This window comes from Dermacentor albipictus, chromosome 9 (assembly GCF_038994185.2).
Source record: "Dermacentor albipictus isolate Rhodes 1998 colony chromosome 9, USDA_Dalb.pri_finalv2, whole genome shotgun sequence".
NCBI classification, from domain to species: domain Eukaryota; kingdom Metazoa; phylum Arthropoda; class Arachnida; order Ixodida; family Ixodidae; genus Dermacentor; species Dermacentor albipictus.
The window spans coordinates 70,202,808-70,217,468 of NC_091829.1; the positions used below are offsets into that span (position 1 = coordinate 70,202,808).

Genomic DNA, 14,661 nt, shown 5'->3' on the forward strand with positions numbered 1-14,661 from the left:
TCCGGATGTTAGCATTGCCACCTTTTGTCAGCCACAACCGAATTCACGTTACTATATAGTCAATTTGTATAGCTGGAAATTCTTGTACGAATGCGTTCAATGTTTTAACGCGGGCGCTACAAGCACGGTTGAGAGGGCATTCATCGTTTTGTGCAAGGGCATACCAAGTGGATTGTTTACGTTTAGATTCCTTGGCGTTGTTGAAATGTGCCAGGGCTTAGCGGAGCCCCTTCTTAGGGGATAATTTCTGTGTCGCCGGCGGAAGCGTCTTGCGCAATCTCACAGCAGCACACTCAGTTTCTACTTCGCCGGCATGCTGCCACTGTGATAGCGTCTTAGTTCGCCACAGTCTGCGATGGCGAAGCAGAAGTTAAAGATGACTGCGAAGAGCTTCGTGCGGAAAGCTCCCTTCATAGAAGCAGCCGAAGTGCCCAAACCGACATAGGCCGGTGTGTGTTCGTAGCTTCAACCCATACAGAGAAGGGGCGAGGGAGCCTGCGGCATGCTCATCACCCCATCCCCTTTGCCCCTCGGGCAGCCTCCTCAGCATGGAAATTCGTCACGCCCTAATAACCGCGGGAACAGGAGTCCTTGTCACGCCTACTAAGCGTGACCCAGGCGTTATTGGCAAGCGTGGAAAAATATCATGTTTAGACTAGGCGTGTAAAAACGCAGCAAACGAACGCTCATATAAACCTGGATTTTTTTACAGTGTGGCGGGAAGCAGGATGTCTTCGAGTGGCGTTGACATGGCTCACATGCTGCGAAATATCGTCGCACAGAAAAGTGCAAGACGGGGTCAGAAAAAGCGGTGACGTGCTCTGTCCTAAGTTCGAGGCACTCTGAGATGTGCAGCCGTGGGCACGTCATAACGTTCCTTAAGAACGGTCGTACAGAGGCGCCTAGGGATGAAGAGGAAGACACTGGGACCTACGGGATGAACATTACCACGGTACACAGTACTATCCCGGAGAGCCTAGAGGCGTAAGGAAGTGTCATCGGGCACATATTCAAAACATTGGGTCAGCGCTGTGAGTGAGGCATCGCGACGTTGCTCATAAGGATCGGAGGAGCTGTGAGCCTCGCCTCAAGAAAAACGTGAAGTATGGCTGAGAGGCGTTCAACGTGAGTGTATATTGTGGGTTAAAACCCAATTGCGTCGTCCAAACGCTGATGCAAGGAGTCTGTCATAAGCTGAATGTGGCTGGCGCATTACCTAATCTTAAAGAGCATAAATTGATCAGGAAAAGAGCATCATGTGTTATAATAGCGGTATTTACTCCTTCCATATCATCGACGCCGATGTGCCGCTATCCCGATTGAAGGGCCATAGAGGAGAAGTAGCTGGCACCGTAGCCACCGCCAAGGACGTCGTTGATTTGTGGCAGTACGTAGACTCCTTCCTTGATGGCTTTGTTCAGAGGGCGGTAATCCACACAGAATTGCCATGTCCCATCGTTGTTCTGAACCAACACTAGCGTTGATGCACATGGGGTCTAATAGGATTCAGTGATGTTCTTTTCAAGCATTCGGTTAATCCAGTTTCGATTAACTGGCATTCCGACAGATACTCAAATATGGTATACCGTAACTTTGAGCAGCATCGCCAGTATCACAACGATGCTTGACAGCAAGCTGCTGGCGTAAGGGACAATTGTCAAAGACGATGACTTTCCTGTAGGAAAACAAAACATCTAAAGGTTCTCGCCTTGTGCAAGTAAAATGCCCATCGCAAGCATTTTCTCTATCTTGGCATCAGTATAAGAGGCAGACTTAAGGGAGCTGGCAGGCTCAGACGAAAAGAGGGCTGTGAACGGCGCCACGTGATGGTAATCTCAGGGCTCAAGCTGGCCAAAGCGAATTCCGGGTGTCAAATTTGCTTTTCTAGACCAGAGTTTACGACAGGAATGCAAAGGCCGTTAGCCGTGATAGTCAGAACTGTGTGAGATACGGTGACCACATAGTTCACTTGAATGCCTGGCAGATGAGCATCGAGATACTACAGATCAGCAAAACACGGAGAAGTCGGCACTTCGATGTATGATAATTATTTGGGTGGCCGTCGAACAAAGCTAGTGGGGCTTAAGCGGAGGGGGGTTGCACCACACGTATCCTAAAGAATAGTTCTAGGCGCAGGGAGCAGCGGGAGCAGTCAGTGAAAGCTGAATACGCAGAAAGGAAAGCAAGACAGAGAATGAGGTTGTGCGGGCAATGGAAAATTATGCTAAAACGGACAGCAGTGTGGTGGCTTGTGATGCGTACGTGGCCTGTACGTACGTGTCCTGTACGACTCATGTTGGAGAGGTGGGCTCCTTTGTAGATCAGCGCAGTGTCATCAGTGCCTTCGACATCAACTTCAAGAAGGTTCTGGTTCATGTACAAAGTAAGAAGTGGATTGGAGGACCAGATCGACATTGCATCTTCACTTTTTGAAGCTGCATTTGCTAGTTTTCTGGGCGGATGTGGGGACAAATGGATGGCGAAAAAGAATCAAAATGGCTGGGTCGAAGGAGACTGACCCCGTCGGGATGACGCTGATCGGCCACAGTAATCATTCGGAGGAGAGGCGACAGAAGCAGTATGATTCTGGCAGGAAGCATCGGGAGCATCATGTGCAGAGTTATAGAAATTGGCACTGTTATATGTCGAACACGGGGTTAGAAAGTGGTGGCAGCATTGACGAGCGATCTGGCTAATGCGGCAGCAGTGGAAGCAGATGGGCCTGTCGTCATAGATGCACCCGTGAGACGTGTTGCGAGATTTGGTGGGTAAGAGATTGTCGGCGACGAGGAAAGCCGTGAGTGAAGGGCTGCATGCATGGTACGTAGGTCGATGAGTACGCGGAGATAATACCCATGTGTTTAAATTCTTGTAGGCGGCCTAAAGCTCGCGGTGAACGACGTGAGCTACGTGGTCACGTGGGATTGGTTTGAAGGGATGCTCCTCACCAGTCGACCTGACAGCGTTATTTGGCAGGCACACGATGTGTGGCGTGATATGTCGGCTCTTAGCTTGTTCGATGCGGCGACATTCTTTGACGATGGTGTCAATAGTAGAAACTTCGCCGGGAACCTGTAAGCTGGAGATGTCGTCTGCGATACCCTTCAATATGTGCGCCACTTTGTTCCAGACGTCTTGTCGTTAGCTTAGGGGTAAAAAGCTCAGACGTCTTATAGGTTTATTTAATATACCTTACAGGCCCATTTAAGGGCATTGGGGAAGGGGGGACACAAAGTAATTGTTTCAACAAGACCAAGCAATATATATATCAATACAGGCACTCCGAAGATAAGTAAAGCAAAGTTCAAAAAATGTTTGTCTAGGCTAAGCTTTAGACAGCGTAAACCCAGTAATATACTCATACACACAAAAAATACAAAGATACAAGTGTGAAAAACAGGGAAGGAAAGCAGTTCAATAATATCCTTATACAATGTTTCTACGGGAAGCTTTGGAATTCTTCCCGAAATGTATCACGATTTGTTAAACACGCAATGTAATCAGAATGGCTGTTCCATACGGTTATCGCACGAGGTAGTGCTGATGCGTTAGATGACTGTCTATGGCCTAATATCCGCTAGAAACAGTGGCTATTGTTAAGGCGACGTGACGCGCGTGCTGGTACTTCAAGCGGCCACACATGAGGTCGATTACCATGGACGTATCTATGGAAAAGGCAAAGAAAACTTATCGTGGGACGAGTTTCAATTGGGTGGAGCGAGGTATCTGCTTTAATCTTAGTTACGCTGCAAGTTCTGTCGTAGTTGCTTGTAAAGAAGCGCGATGCCCTGCTTGGAATTGATTCTGGCATATCAACTAAATAATTTTGATGTGGTGACCATACTGATGACACAAAATCTAACTGTGGGCGAACAAAAGTCTGATATGCTAATTTAGGAACGGTAGCAACGGATTTATGTAAGTTCAGTCGAAGATAACCCAGAGTTTTTGAAGCTCCTGCGCAGATAGCTGTTAAGGGAGTACTCCAGGAAGGATGAGTTGTAAGTTCAATGCCAAGGTACTTGTAGGACAATGTAGTAGGTACGACGGTGTTATTTAGGACGTAAGCAAAGCGAGAGTTTGGGTATTTTCGCATGAAGAACATTACTTTGCATTTGTCTGAGATCAGGGTCATCTGCCATGTACAGCAGCAGGAACTGACAAGGTTAACGTCGTTCCGTAGTACTAAATGGTCATCAGATGTTTTTATCGTACGGTATAAAATTCAATCGTCTGCGAAAAGCCTTATGTGCGATTATATGTTTTGTGGAAGATCAATAACGAAAATTAAGAAAAGAAGAAGGCAAATGACACTGCCTTGCGGTACGCCAGGAGTAACATCAGAAATAGGCGATGAGTGGACATCAGCAACAGTGACCTGTTGCCGCAAGTAGAGAAAGCTTCGGAGCCAAAATAAAGTTAATGAATCCAGTCGAAGCACGGATATTTTTGAAAGGAGGCGACAATGAGCGACACGATCAAATGCTTTCAAAAAATCTAAGAATACACAGTCAGTCTGTTGCTTGTTATTCATGCTGGAATGTAATTCTGTTGTAAATTCTAGCAATTGAGTTTCACAAGAAAAGCCTTTTCTGAATCCATGCTGGTTAGAATAAAAAAGTCGTTTGATTCTAAATGGCGGTAGATATGCGATGCTATGATGTGTTCCAGTAGTTTACAGCAGATGCACCTTAATTAGATGGGACGGTAATTTCGTGGAGAGTACTTGTTCTCCCCTTTGAATACAGGGAGAACATCTGCAATTTGCCAGTCCAGGGGTAGTTCGCCAGATGAGAAGGATTTCCTAAAAATATGACACAAAATTTGGCTTGAAACTGCAGCGGTAATTTTTTAGTCTTTCTGAGTTGATATTGTCTATACCAGAAGGTGTGGATAATTTCAGATTACTTATTAAAGACGAAATGCCATCTTCTGCAATATCCATTGGTTCCATAAAAGGATATTCAAAGTCGGGAACTATGCGAACAGTGGAACAGTCTTCTTGTGTAAAAACAGATGTGAAAAAATTGCTAAACGCTATTGCACAATCAGCGTCAGACAGAGGGCTTTCGCCGTCATCATGTTGCACAATATTGCGGACAGTGTTGCCTGGTGATATGACTCGCTAGATTTTTCTGGGGTTATTCATTAAAAGAGACGGCAGATCACGTGATAAATATTTGTCTTTGGCTTCGCGTAGCTCTTTGCAGTAAAATTTTAGAAAATATCTGTATGCTGTCCAAGATGAGGCTTGATTGTTGCTTCTGGCCACCCGATACAGAAGCTTCTTATCTCTTAATGTTCAAAGGTGCTTAGTAAACCAAGGATTGAATCTGTCGTTTGCTATAACGATTTTTGGCACGTAATTTTCTCCCAGAGCTGTTATTCTTGCTTAAAAAGTTCCCTGCTGTCGTTTACAGATATTGAACTTAAGCAAGGCAGTAACTCTTCACTAAGAAAGAAAGTCAATTCAGACATAATATTTTTATAGCCGGCTCTATTGTAATATCTAATACTATTACTCTGAGCCCGATAGAAAATTTTTGGAATAATAATGTCTAATTGAAGAATTTTGTCATCGCTGATGCCATGAATGTAAGCAATAGACCCGGCGGATCAAGTGTGCTAGTTAATACTAAACCCAGGATGTTGGTGCCACGGGTGTGTTGATCGACTGTCTGGGTTAGCTTGCAATCTAGTGTTAAGATAATAAATTCAGCAGAGAAGCGGCATGACGATGACATATTTGGCCAGTCAATAAGTTCAAGATATGTGCGAGAAATACGGCTCTGTTGGGCTCTGAACACTCGTCACAGGGGCCTCTTTCGCATTGACTGCGCGACCAAATGGGTGACTTAACATTTCGCGAAGTTAAATTTGGAAATGTCCAAGCTTGTTCATTTGTTTTCGTGTGCTCGGTATCACACGCGGAGGGTGCCACTGAGGTAAAAAACGACGTTAGCGAGCATGATGTTTGGATCCCATCGGTTATTAGTTCTAGCGTGTTGTTAAAGCGTTATCCACTCTTCTACCTGAAAGCCGGAAGAGAGACCTTTGTCGCGAGCGTGGGAAAGCGTCACGACTGCATGAATGTAACCAGTCGTAGCCGATGCTGACGGCGTCTCGGCTGCGGGAGGCATGGCAACGCGCTCGATGTAGCGTCCGTTGCGGAGTTCCGTGCAGATAGCAGGAATCGCAAACTTCCAACGAAATATGTTTGGACAGACACACACAAAGGAAGCATTTACATTATATTTACTAGATCAGTGACGCCAGAGACAAGGATGGAAACAAGCTCGTGCCAAGCCCAGATGCCCGTCTTCCTTTGCCTCATGTCTAGTAAGCGCCCGCTGCATCGCTACAATATATGCTTGCGATACCTGGTGTTTGCACTCGTGCATTTCATCTTGTGTCTGAAACCCTTTGGGCGCAACGAGTCTAATCAGCAAATTTCAGCCAATGCTTCTGTTCTTTGATTTGCGCGATAAGAGCAAGCTCTCACCATGTGCACCGTGATCTCCACAAGAACAAAACGTGCTCTATGCTGCAAACAACATCGTTGTGATATGAGCGTTGCCTCTTGTGCCCTGTGAGACAGACGCGCGTTTGCTACCATTGCCAAAGTAGTAGTCTCGCAAACTGTAACAGGTTCCCAAGTGCGAAGATTGCGCGATATCTCACTGGTTAGCGTGTACACCTCCCAAATGTGTATTAAAGTTCTGGAGTACTGTTAGAGTTTTTTCTACCTACGGATTAGCGGGTTACCGGCTTCGTGCACAAAACTAGCGCAAGGTCTTTAGAGTTGGCATGTACCGCGCGACCAATTTCTCTTTGCATCCGAACTGCCAACTTTCTAATCACCGTCATGTGATTGTCCCCTAGCAGACACGTAGGTGAAGTGATCAGTAGCATTCGGGACCCGTGCCAACGCTTGACATAAATGTATTTTCGGTAGTTTAGGACTGAGAAACATTTTTGCGTTTGAAGAAGGCAAGAAGGAATAGTCGGAGACCATGCTTTTGCGTACGGCCACAGCCAAAAATAAGAAAAAAACACTTTTGGATTGCGTTAAGTGCCTCGCCTCTCTGGAAATTCGGTGTCGGCGTAGTTGCAGTTGTCCTTAGAGAAAAATCATCCGAAACATTTTTACGTTTACTTCCTTTATGACATGCGCTATATGCTGGTTATATTGCCATTCTGTTGTATCACCAAAGTTGCTCATACCTTGTCTTACACTCTAGATAAAGTTACTATCCGGAATACGGAGAATGGCTTCCACAAGGAAATGTATTGGAAGAAAACACCGACAACGTATGCCCTTTATGCCAAAACTTCTAAGACCTAACATCAAAAGTGCCAAACAATAAAATTGTTCCATTCTCCTGGCATGGCTGTTCAATCTCTCCGGGATCTGTCAACGCCAAAAAGTCGCACCTCTACCAGAAAGCTCGCCTTCGTGCACAGTGTTCGCCGACAGCGTTTCCCGATAAACATTGTGGTTGCATTAGTTGCCCTTGCCGGGAAGCGTGAGAAGCAGTCATGTATCTGTGAGTGCTATCCCTTTCCACTCTTAAAGGTGAAGCTAAAAGGTCCTCCAAGCCATGGTATACAATTTCACCAACTTTGCCGTTTTGCTAAAGTACTTTTCGAAAAGCGACCGCAGCACCAAACGGAAGCAAGGAAACCACCGCGAGGTATATGCTCCCATCGTAGTAAAACTTCAAAAATTCACAGCTGTGATCGCCAACCAGGCTGATTTCAGAAGTTGCAATACATTTGGAAGGCAAGGCACTAAGGCCACCAATAGGTAAGCGTTTCCAAGTAATGAAGGAGTCAATAAAAAACAAAGGCATGAATATGAACTGGAGAGATCAGATTAAATCAGTTATAATTCAAGAGTTGAGGCGTTAGGGTGTTCGCTTCCCCAAACAATCTTGGTTGACCGTCACAAAATGCCAATCTTAGGACCGACAATGAAAAGAGTTGCGGAGAAGAGCTCAGACAGCAGCTTTTAGGTGCCGTTGGAACGTCCTTTACCGGATTCCTTTTTCATGAGGACAATCTTATATCGAACAAGCGAGGCGTTGCGCGAAAGACCGTGTCCGCGAACACTCAAATAAGGCGATAAAGACCGCCACTTGTCATTGCAATGCGTTGAATGTGCCTGTGAACCACCTTTCTTCTTTAATATTGCGTCATGCTGCCAAACTAATGACGAGCACACACCGGATAATCTCTGAAGCCATCAACATTCAGTTGAGTCAGTTTGTGTGCGTGAACTTTCCTAGCGATTTCGCTCCTTCCGAAGGAAATATCGTTCATATGGGAGTGTTTACATTCTTGTTTACCTTCTACGCATGCTCCCTTCCCGTGTTCCCGTGTTTTTCTTGCGAAGTGGTATAGCTACATATGCTGTTAACACAATGACCACTTCGTGGTTAGCCATGGTGGTTGTCCGTCCTTACCTCACGTGCTGTTATTTAGCGCCCTTTTTTGTCAGCTCTATGTCTGGCCCGCGAATCGTCCACAGTGGAGAGCTACACGTACTATTGAGGAGATTTACAGACTGGCGGACTTTAAGGTGGTCGATCTGCGTGAGGTATTCCAGGCCCGCGGGGCAGCCCGGGATCGCCGGCATTTGAACTCCGGTCGCTTGATGCGTGGCCGCTCCGGCGGCCGGCGGCGACACTACGGGTGTGCGGGTCCGCGATCGTCCACCTGCTGCCGGGTGTGCCGGTCCCGCTCCTGGCGATGTTGGCCGTGATGACTGCCCTGGTGCCATCGTGTGTGTGACAGCTCTGTCTTTCCAAGAGAGCCCGCGAGCGGGTGAGCCCCTCCGGCAGCTTCTTTGCAGACTAGTCAGCCGCAGACTGCCTGCAGTGTAAAAGTGCGCCGCAAGGAGAAGACGTGGAGAAGCTCCATACCTACCCTTACCAGTGGTCATTTACGAGCTAAATGCTCTCGGCACCCTTGTCTTGTCATCCGTACCTTCTACCACGCCTGCACTTTCAACAAAACTTCTCTCGCACTATGATGGACCATACCGCATCGTCGAACGCACTTCTCCGGTCAATTATGTCATAGAGCCGCTTACATCGACATCCGACAAGCGCCGCCATGGCCGGGATGTTGTTCCCGTTCGCCGCCTGAAAAAAAATTCTATGACCCGCTTGTCTCCACGTCGTAGGTCGCCAGGATGGCTCCGGTTTTGCACCAGGGGTAATTGTAATGAAGAAGAAGAGCACAATAACAAGGCCAGCCAGATCGTCTCTTCCACGCCTGCTATGCAACCAGTGGGCCAGCTGGATCGCTAGTACTTAGCACGGGCGTGAGCCGTTCGGGCAACCAGCTGTTCCTGCGCTGCGTCACCAGCCTCCTCGCTTACGAAGAGACGTTACACTCGGAACAGTTCAGTGCACCCATTACAACCTCCATAAACAACTGACCATAGACGGACGTCTATTCAGCAAAGCACTCGCCCTAAAGAAAGGAAACGCCCTTGCATTTGGACCGATAATTGCCATATCAAAGGGCGCAAGACTCATGGCGGCAAGGCAATCACGATAAGCGCCGTGTCACATCTGTGCATCTTGACGTATATATGCATCTGAATGTTTGTACTTTTCCTAATCTGTTCCTGACAACTCCTCTGTATGGCATTGCTCTCCATGGCGGAAGGAAAATTGTGGCTCGTTGATTATACTGCTCATTAGTACACATCAGTGCGCGAAGTTTATAAAAACACCACGATAGCATTACTCTCTTGATTCATTCACGTGGTCATTCCTTTTCATTTTTGTGCATTGCAATGACAAGTGGCGGTCTTTATCGCCTTATTTGAGTGTTCGCGGACACGGTCTTTCGCGCAACGCCTCGCTTGTTCGATATAAGATTGTCCTCATGAAAAAGGAATCCGGTAAAGGACGTTCCAACGGCACCTAAAAGCTGCTGTCTGAGCTCTTCTCCGCAACTCTTTTCATTGTCGGTCCTCTTTTCATTTCAAGTCTGTAAATCTCCTATTGAGGAGATTTACAGACTGGCGGACTTTAAGGTGGTCGATCTGCGTGAGGTATTCCAGGCCCGCGGGGCAGCCCGGGATCGCCGGCATTTGAACTCCGGTCGCTTGATGCGTGGCCGCTCCGGCGGCCGGCGGCGACACTACGGGTGTGCGGGTCCGCGATCGTCCACCTGCTGCCGGGTGTGCCGGTCCCGCTCCTGGCGATGTTGGCCGTGATGACTGCCCTGGTGCCATCGTGTGTGTGACAGCTCTGTCTTTCCAAGAGAGCCCGCGAGCGGGTGAGCCCCTCCGGCAGCTTCTTTGCAGACTAGTCAGCCGCAGACTGCCTGCAGTGTAAAAGTGCGCCGCAAGGAGAAGACGTGGAGAAGCTCCATACCTACCCTTACCAGTGGTCATTTACGAGCTAAATGCTCTCGGCACCCTTGTCTTGTCATCCGTACCTTCTACCACGCCTGCACTTTCAACAAAACTTCTCTCGCACTATGATGGACCATACCGCATCGTCGAACGCACTTCTCCGGTCAATTATGTCATAGAGCCGCTTACATCGACATCCGACAAGCGCCGCCATGGCCGGGATGTTGTTCCCGTTCGCCGCCTGAAAAAAAATTCTATGACCCGCTTGTCTCCACGTCGTAGGTCGCCAGGATGGCTCCGGTTTTGCACCAGGGGTAATTGTAATGAAGAAGAAGAGCACAATAACAAGGCCAGCCAGATCGTCTCTTCCACGCCTGCTATGCAACCAGTGGGCCAGCTGGATCGCTAGTACTTAGCACGGGCGTGAGCCGTTCGGGCAACCAGCTGTTCCTGCGCTGCGTCACCAGCCTCCTCGCTTACGAAGAGACGTTACACTCGGAACAGTTCAGTGCACCCATTACAACCTCCATAAACAACTGACCATAGACGGACGTCTATTCAGCAAAGCACTCGCCCTAAAGAAAGGAAACGCCCTTGCATTTGGACCGATAATTGCCATATCAAAGGGCGCAAGACTCATGGCGGCAAGGCAATCACGATAAGCGCCGTGTCACATCTGTGCATCTTGACGTATATATGCATCTGAATGTTTGTACTTTTCCTAATCTGTTCCTGACAACTCCTCTGTATGGCATTGCTCTCCATGGCGGAAGGAAAATTGTGGCTCGTTGATTATACTGCTCATTAGTACACATCAGTGCGCGAAGTTTATAAAAACACCACGATAGCATTACTCTCTTGATTCATTCACGTGGTCATTCCTTTTCATTTTTGTGCATTTGCGAAACTTGGCTTGGCTCTACTGATCGCAAGGCAAGTGGTTTGCGGTCGGTTCAATCCAACTACTGTCTCCGCAGTTCGGATCGGCATGGCGGTTCGGCTATTTGTATATTATCGAAAATCAAGTACGAACGTTGGCTTGACCTACGTATAAACGCATCTAACTGTGAATCAGCTACGATCGAAATTAACCTGTCTTCTTCTCGTAATGGCAACGGTATAATGATTAGTTGAATTTATCGCTCCCCATCTTCATCTATTCCTCATTTTATGCACAAGCATTTCACAATTATTCACAAAATTTTGGCTGAATATAAACATATTTTCTTAGTTGGTGATACCAAATTAATTTATTGGATACTAATAATAGTTCAGTTATATCAAATGGCGATTCAGGTTCGAGTCTCTACTCCACTCGATTTCCGGCTTCTGGAAATGATAATTATCTTGAACACGCCTTAAGCAAAATCGCACCGCCTCAAGGTGCAGATGTCATTGACATGCCTATCACACATCACCTTCCCATTTTTATTACCTTCGCCATATAAAAACCTCACTATGACACTAGGTATTTAAGTTCCAGCTTCGGCCGAGACAACTTTATTAATACAATCATCATCATCATTATCATGAGCCTGGTTACGCCCACTGCAGGGCAAAGGCCTCTCCCATACTTCTCCAACAACCCCGGTCATGTACTCCACAGGAATATGTACTAATTGTGGCCATGCCGCCCCTGCAAACTTCTCAATCTCATCCGCCCATCTAACTTTCTGCCGCCCCCTGCTACGCTTCCTTTCCCTTGGGATCCAGTCCGTAGCCCTTAATGACCATCGGTTATCTTCCCTCCTCATTACATGTGCTGCCCATGCCCATTTCTTTTTCTTTATTTCAACTAAGATGTCATTATCTCGCGTTTGTTCCCTCACGCAATCTGCTCTTTTCTTATCCCTTAACGTTACACCTATCATTCTTCTTTCCATAGCTCGTTGCGTCGTCCTCAATTTGAGTAGAACCCTTTTCGTAAGCCTCCATATTTCTGCCCCGTAGGTGAGTACTGGTAAGACACAGACACAGAATTAATACAATAAGAAGTACCAACTGCTCATCCATTAGTACTTTAGGGGATCCCGAAAAGGCGCTTGAAATATTCTGCTCATTCTTCTTGAAAGCTGTGTACGCTTGCACCATAACTGTCACATGAAAATATGTTTGAATTTGCACGTAATCCTTGGGTAACAAAAGGTGTCTTAACCAGTATGCGCGAAAAAGATTATCTTTAGAGGAAGACTAAAAAACAGCCGCTAAATGTAAGTCTAGCACATCGCTCCAAAAAAGTACAGTACCATGTTAAACAACCTACGGAAAAAATGAAAAGGACTTTAGTATGAGTGAGAATTCTGCAAGGCTAATAAGAATCCTAAAAAAAATGAGAACTTTTCAACGACATTTGGATACACCCCAGCCTAGTAGAACAATTGCTAATGAAGCTTAATAATATTCAACTTACACTGAATCGTGTTGTATAGCTTACTCATGTAGTAATTATTTTTATGAAGTGTACAGTAATAGCTCGACAGCCTCTTCCTCTTCAAGTAACCGTCGCAATCAGAAATTCTTTTTCCAGTTTCAGCCGATGAGGTCTGCTCTGCCATATTAAATATAAAGAACACTTGCCCAGGTCTATATAATGTCTCTTCCTATCACTTAAAGCGGGTTTCCCCTTCTACTGCGGAAACACTGAGCAGCATATTTAATCATCTTTAAATGCGGTACCTTTTCTAGTTCGCTTAAGACCTCAAAATTCGTGTTCTTAAAGAAAGGGATCAATCTCTCATGTCATTCATCGTTGAATCCGTATTGTGTCCTCCATTAGTAAACGTCGAAAAATATTTCTGAAACATTAAGAACCTACTCACAAAGTTTAAATTGTTAAAATCTTGCCAATTTGCTTTCCGTCGTGGCAGTTCGACCAGCGCAGGTTTTATTGAAGGAACCGGTTCCCTAAGGTGTTCTATTTATTACCCGCGGTAAATTTGTGGGCTCAGTTTTTTTTTAGATTTACTAAAGCTTTTGACAACGCTAGTCATACCATTTTATTTACCAAACTAGAATATTTAGATATAGCAGGTCCAGGTTCAATTTTTCTAAAAAAGTTATTTGCATGACCTTGAGCAAATAGTCTGTGTGGGGGGCGCTTAGTCCGAGTCGAAAGTCATTATTCAAGGCATACCAGAGGGCGCAATGCGGAGACCCTCATTGTTTTGCATTTACATTAACGAATTACCTGGCATTCTTATTCTTTTTAATGCCATACTATATGCTGATGATACCCCTATGTACATGTCAGATAATTCTAACCACCTTACTCTTTAAACTGAACATTGAACAAGCGAAAGTTGTAGAATGGTGTCAGGTAAATCCTATGATGTTAACCTCACTCAAAACTCAGTTCATGATACTTAAAACAAAGCAGAGAATTGGGCCATGCTTCCCCCTATATAGTAACTCTAGACAGAAACCTTATTTCTGAAGCGGACTTTTTATAGCTGGGGCTCCTGTTGCAGCCATTGACTTCAGGACCCTCGTCTGATTAGGATTTGTTACTTACTTATGGTTATTTAGTGGAGAATAAACTGAAATTCAAACTGAAGGTGCACTATTTTGCGCGCAGACGCCTATGACTTTTATTGCATACTTTCGCATTATTTCTGCAAATCCTGATAAAAGGAGCACAAGTGTATCAGAAGCACCAGCGGCGGGTGCTTCACCCGTATTAGCCCAATTCAACATTGTTTTATATTTACACTCTAAACACTGTGCACGAACAGAATATATTTAAATATATGAAGAGGACAAATTTTGTGATATCTTTCAAAGAGAAGGAAGTAGATATTAACAAATATTTATAAAGCTATAGATAGTGAATGCCTAGAGGATGAATATGTTGCTGTATGTTCACCTCGCTTCCAATTGCTATGCGTGTTTTTTTTACCCTGAAAAAAAAAAAAAACAGACTTCAGCGGCCCCATCGTCAGAGCCTTATCAACGGCATGTGAAATGCACGTGAATGATATGTGTCTCAGTATAACTTCTCTTTCAAGTAAACAATGTTAACGACTCATGACAAAATTCATTTCCAATAATTTTTAACATTTATTAGGGATGAAACCATCGCCATTTGCATGCGGAGGTCATAAGTGTATATAGGATGTCCCCATGAACAAACATTCACCAGGATTTTCAAGAAAGAGCAATGCGTTACTCGAAGATAACCTAGCGCATGTTGTTTCCAGTATAGTGGAGTAGCTGCCAGTAATTTTTCCTCGCTGACATTTCATTGAGTCATTGCAATTGATTACCTAACTCGAAACAAACTATCCTAA

The 14,661-nt window shown here is 45.6% G+C and overlaps 1 protein-coding gene across 4 annotated transcripts in view; it reads right to left on the reverse strand.

The window, feature by feature from the left end:
• The window catches only part of LOC135908569 (phospholipid scramblase 1-like), a 265,493-nt gene that overhangs the window by 10,866 nt on the left and 239,966 nt on the right, over positions 1-14,661 (reverse strand). For 2 of the 4 annotated variants that reach the window (XM_065440372.2, XM_065440371.1), the window contains 2 exons: positions 10,189-10,344; positions 8,548-8,874 (listed from right to left, as the gene is read on the reverse strand). In XM_065440372.2, the coding sequence (XP_065296444.1) occupies positions 8,548-8,874; positions 10,189-10,252 (391 nt within the window). In that variant the 5' untranslated portion in view covers positions 10,253-10,344. Of the gene's footprint in view, positions 1-8,547; positions 8,875-9,938; positions 10,345-14,661 lie in introns of those variants that run through there. The other 2 variants (XM_065440374.1, XM_065440373.2) reach the window with 2 other exon arrangements.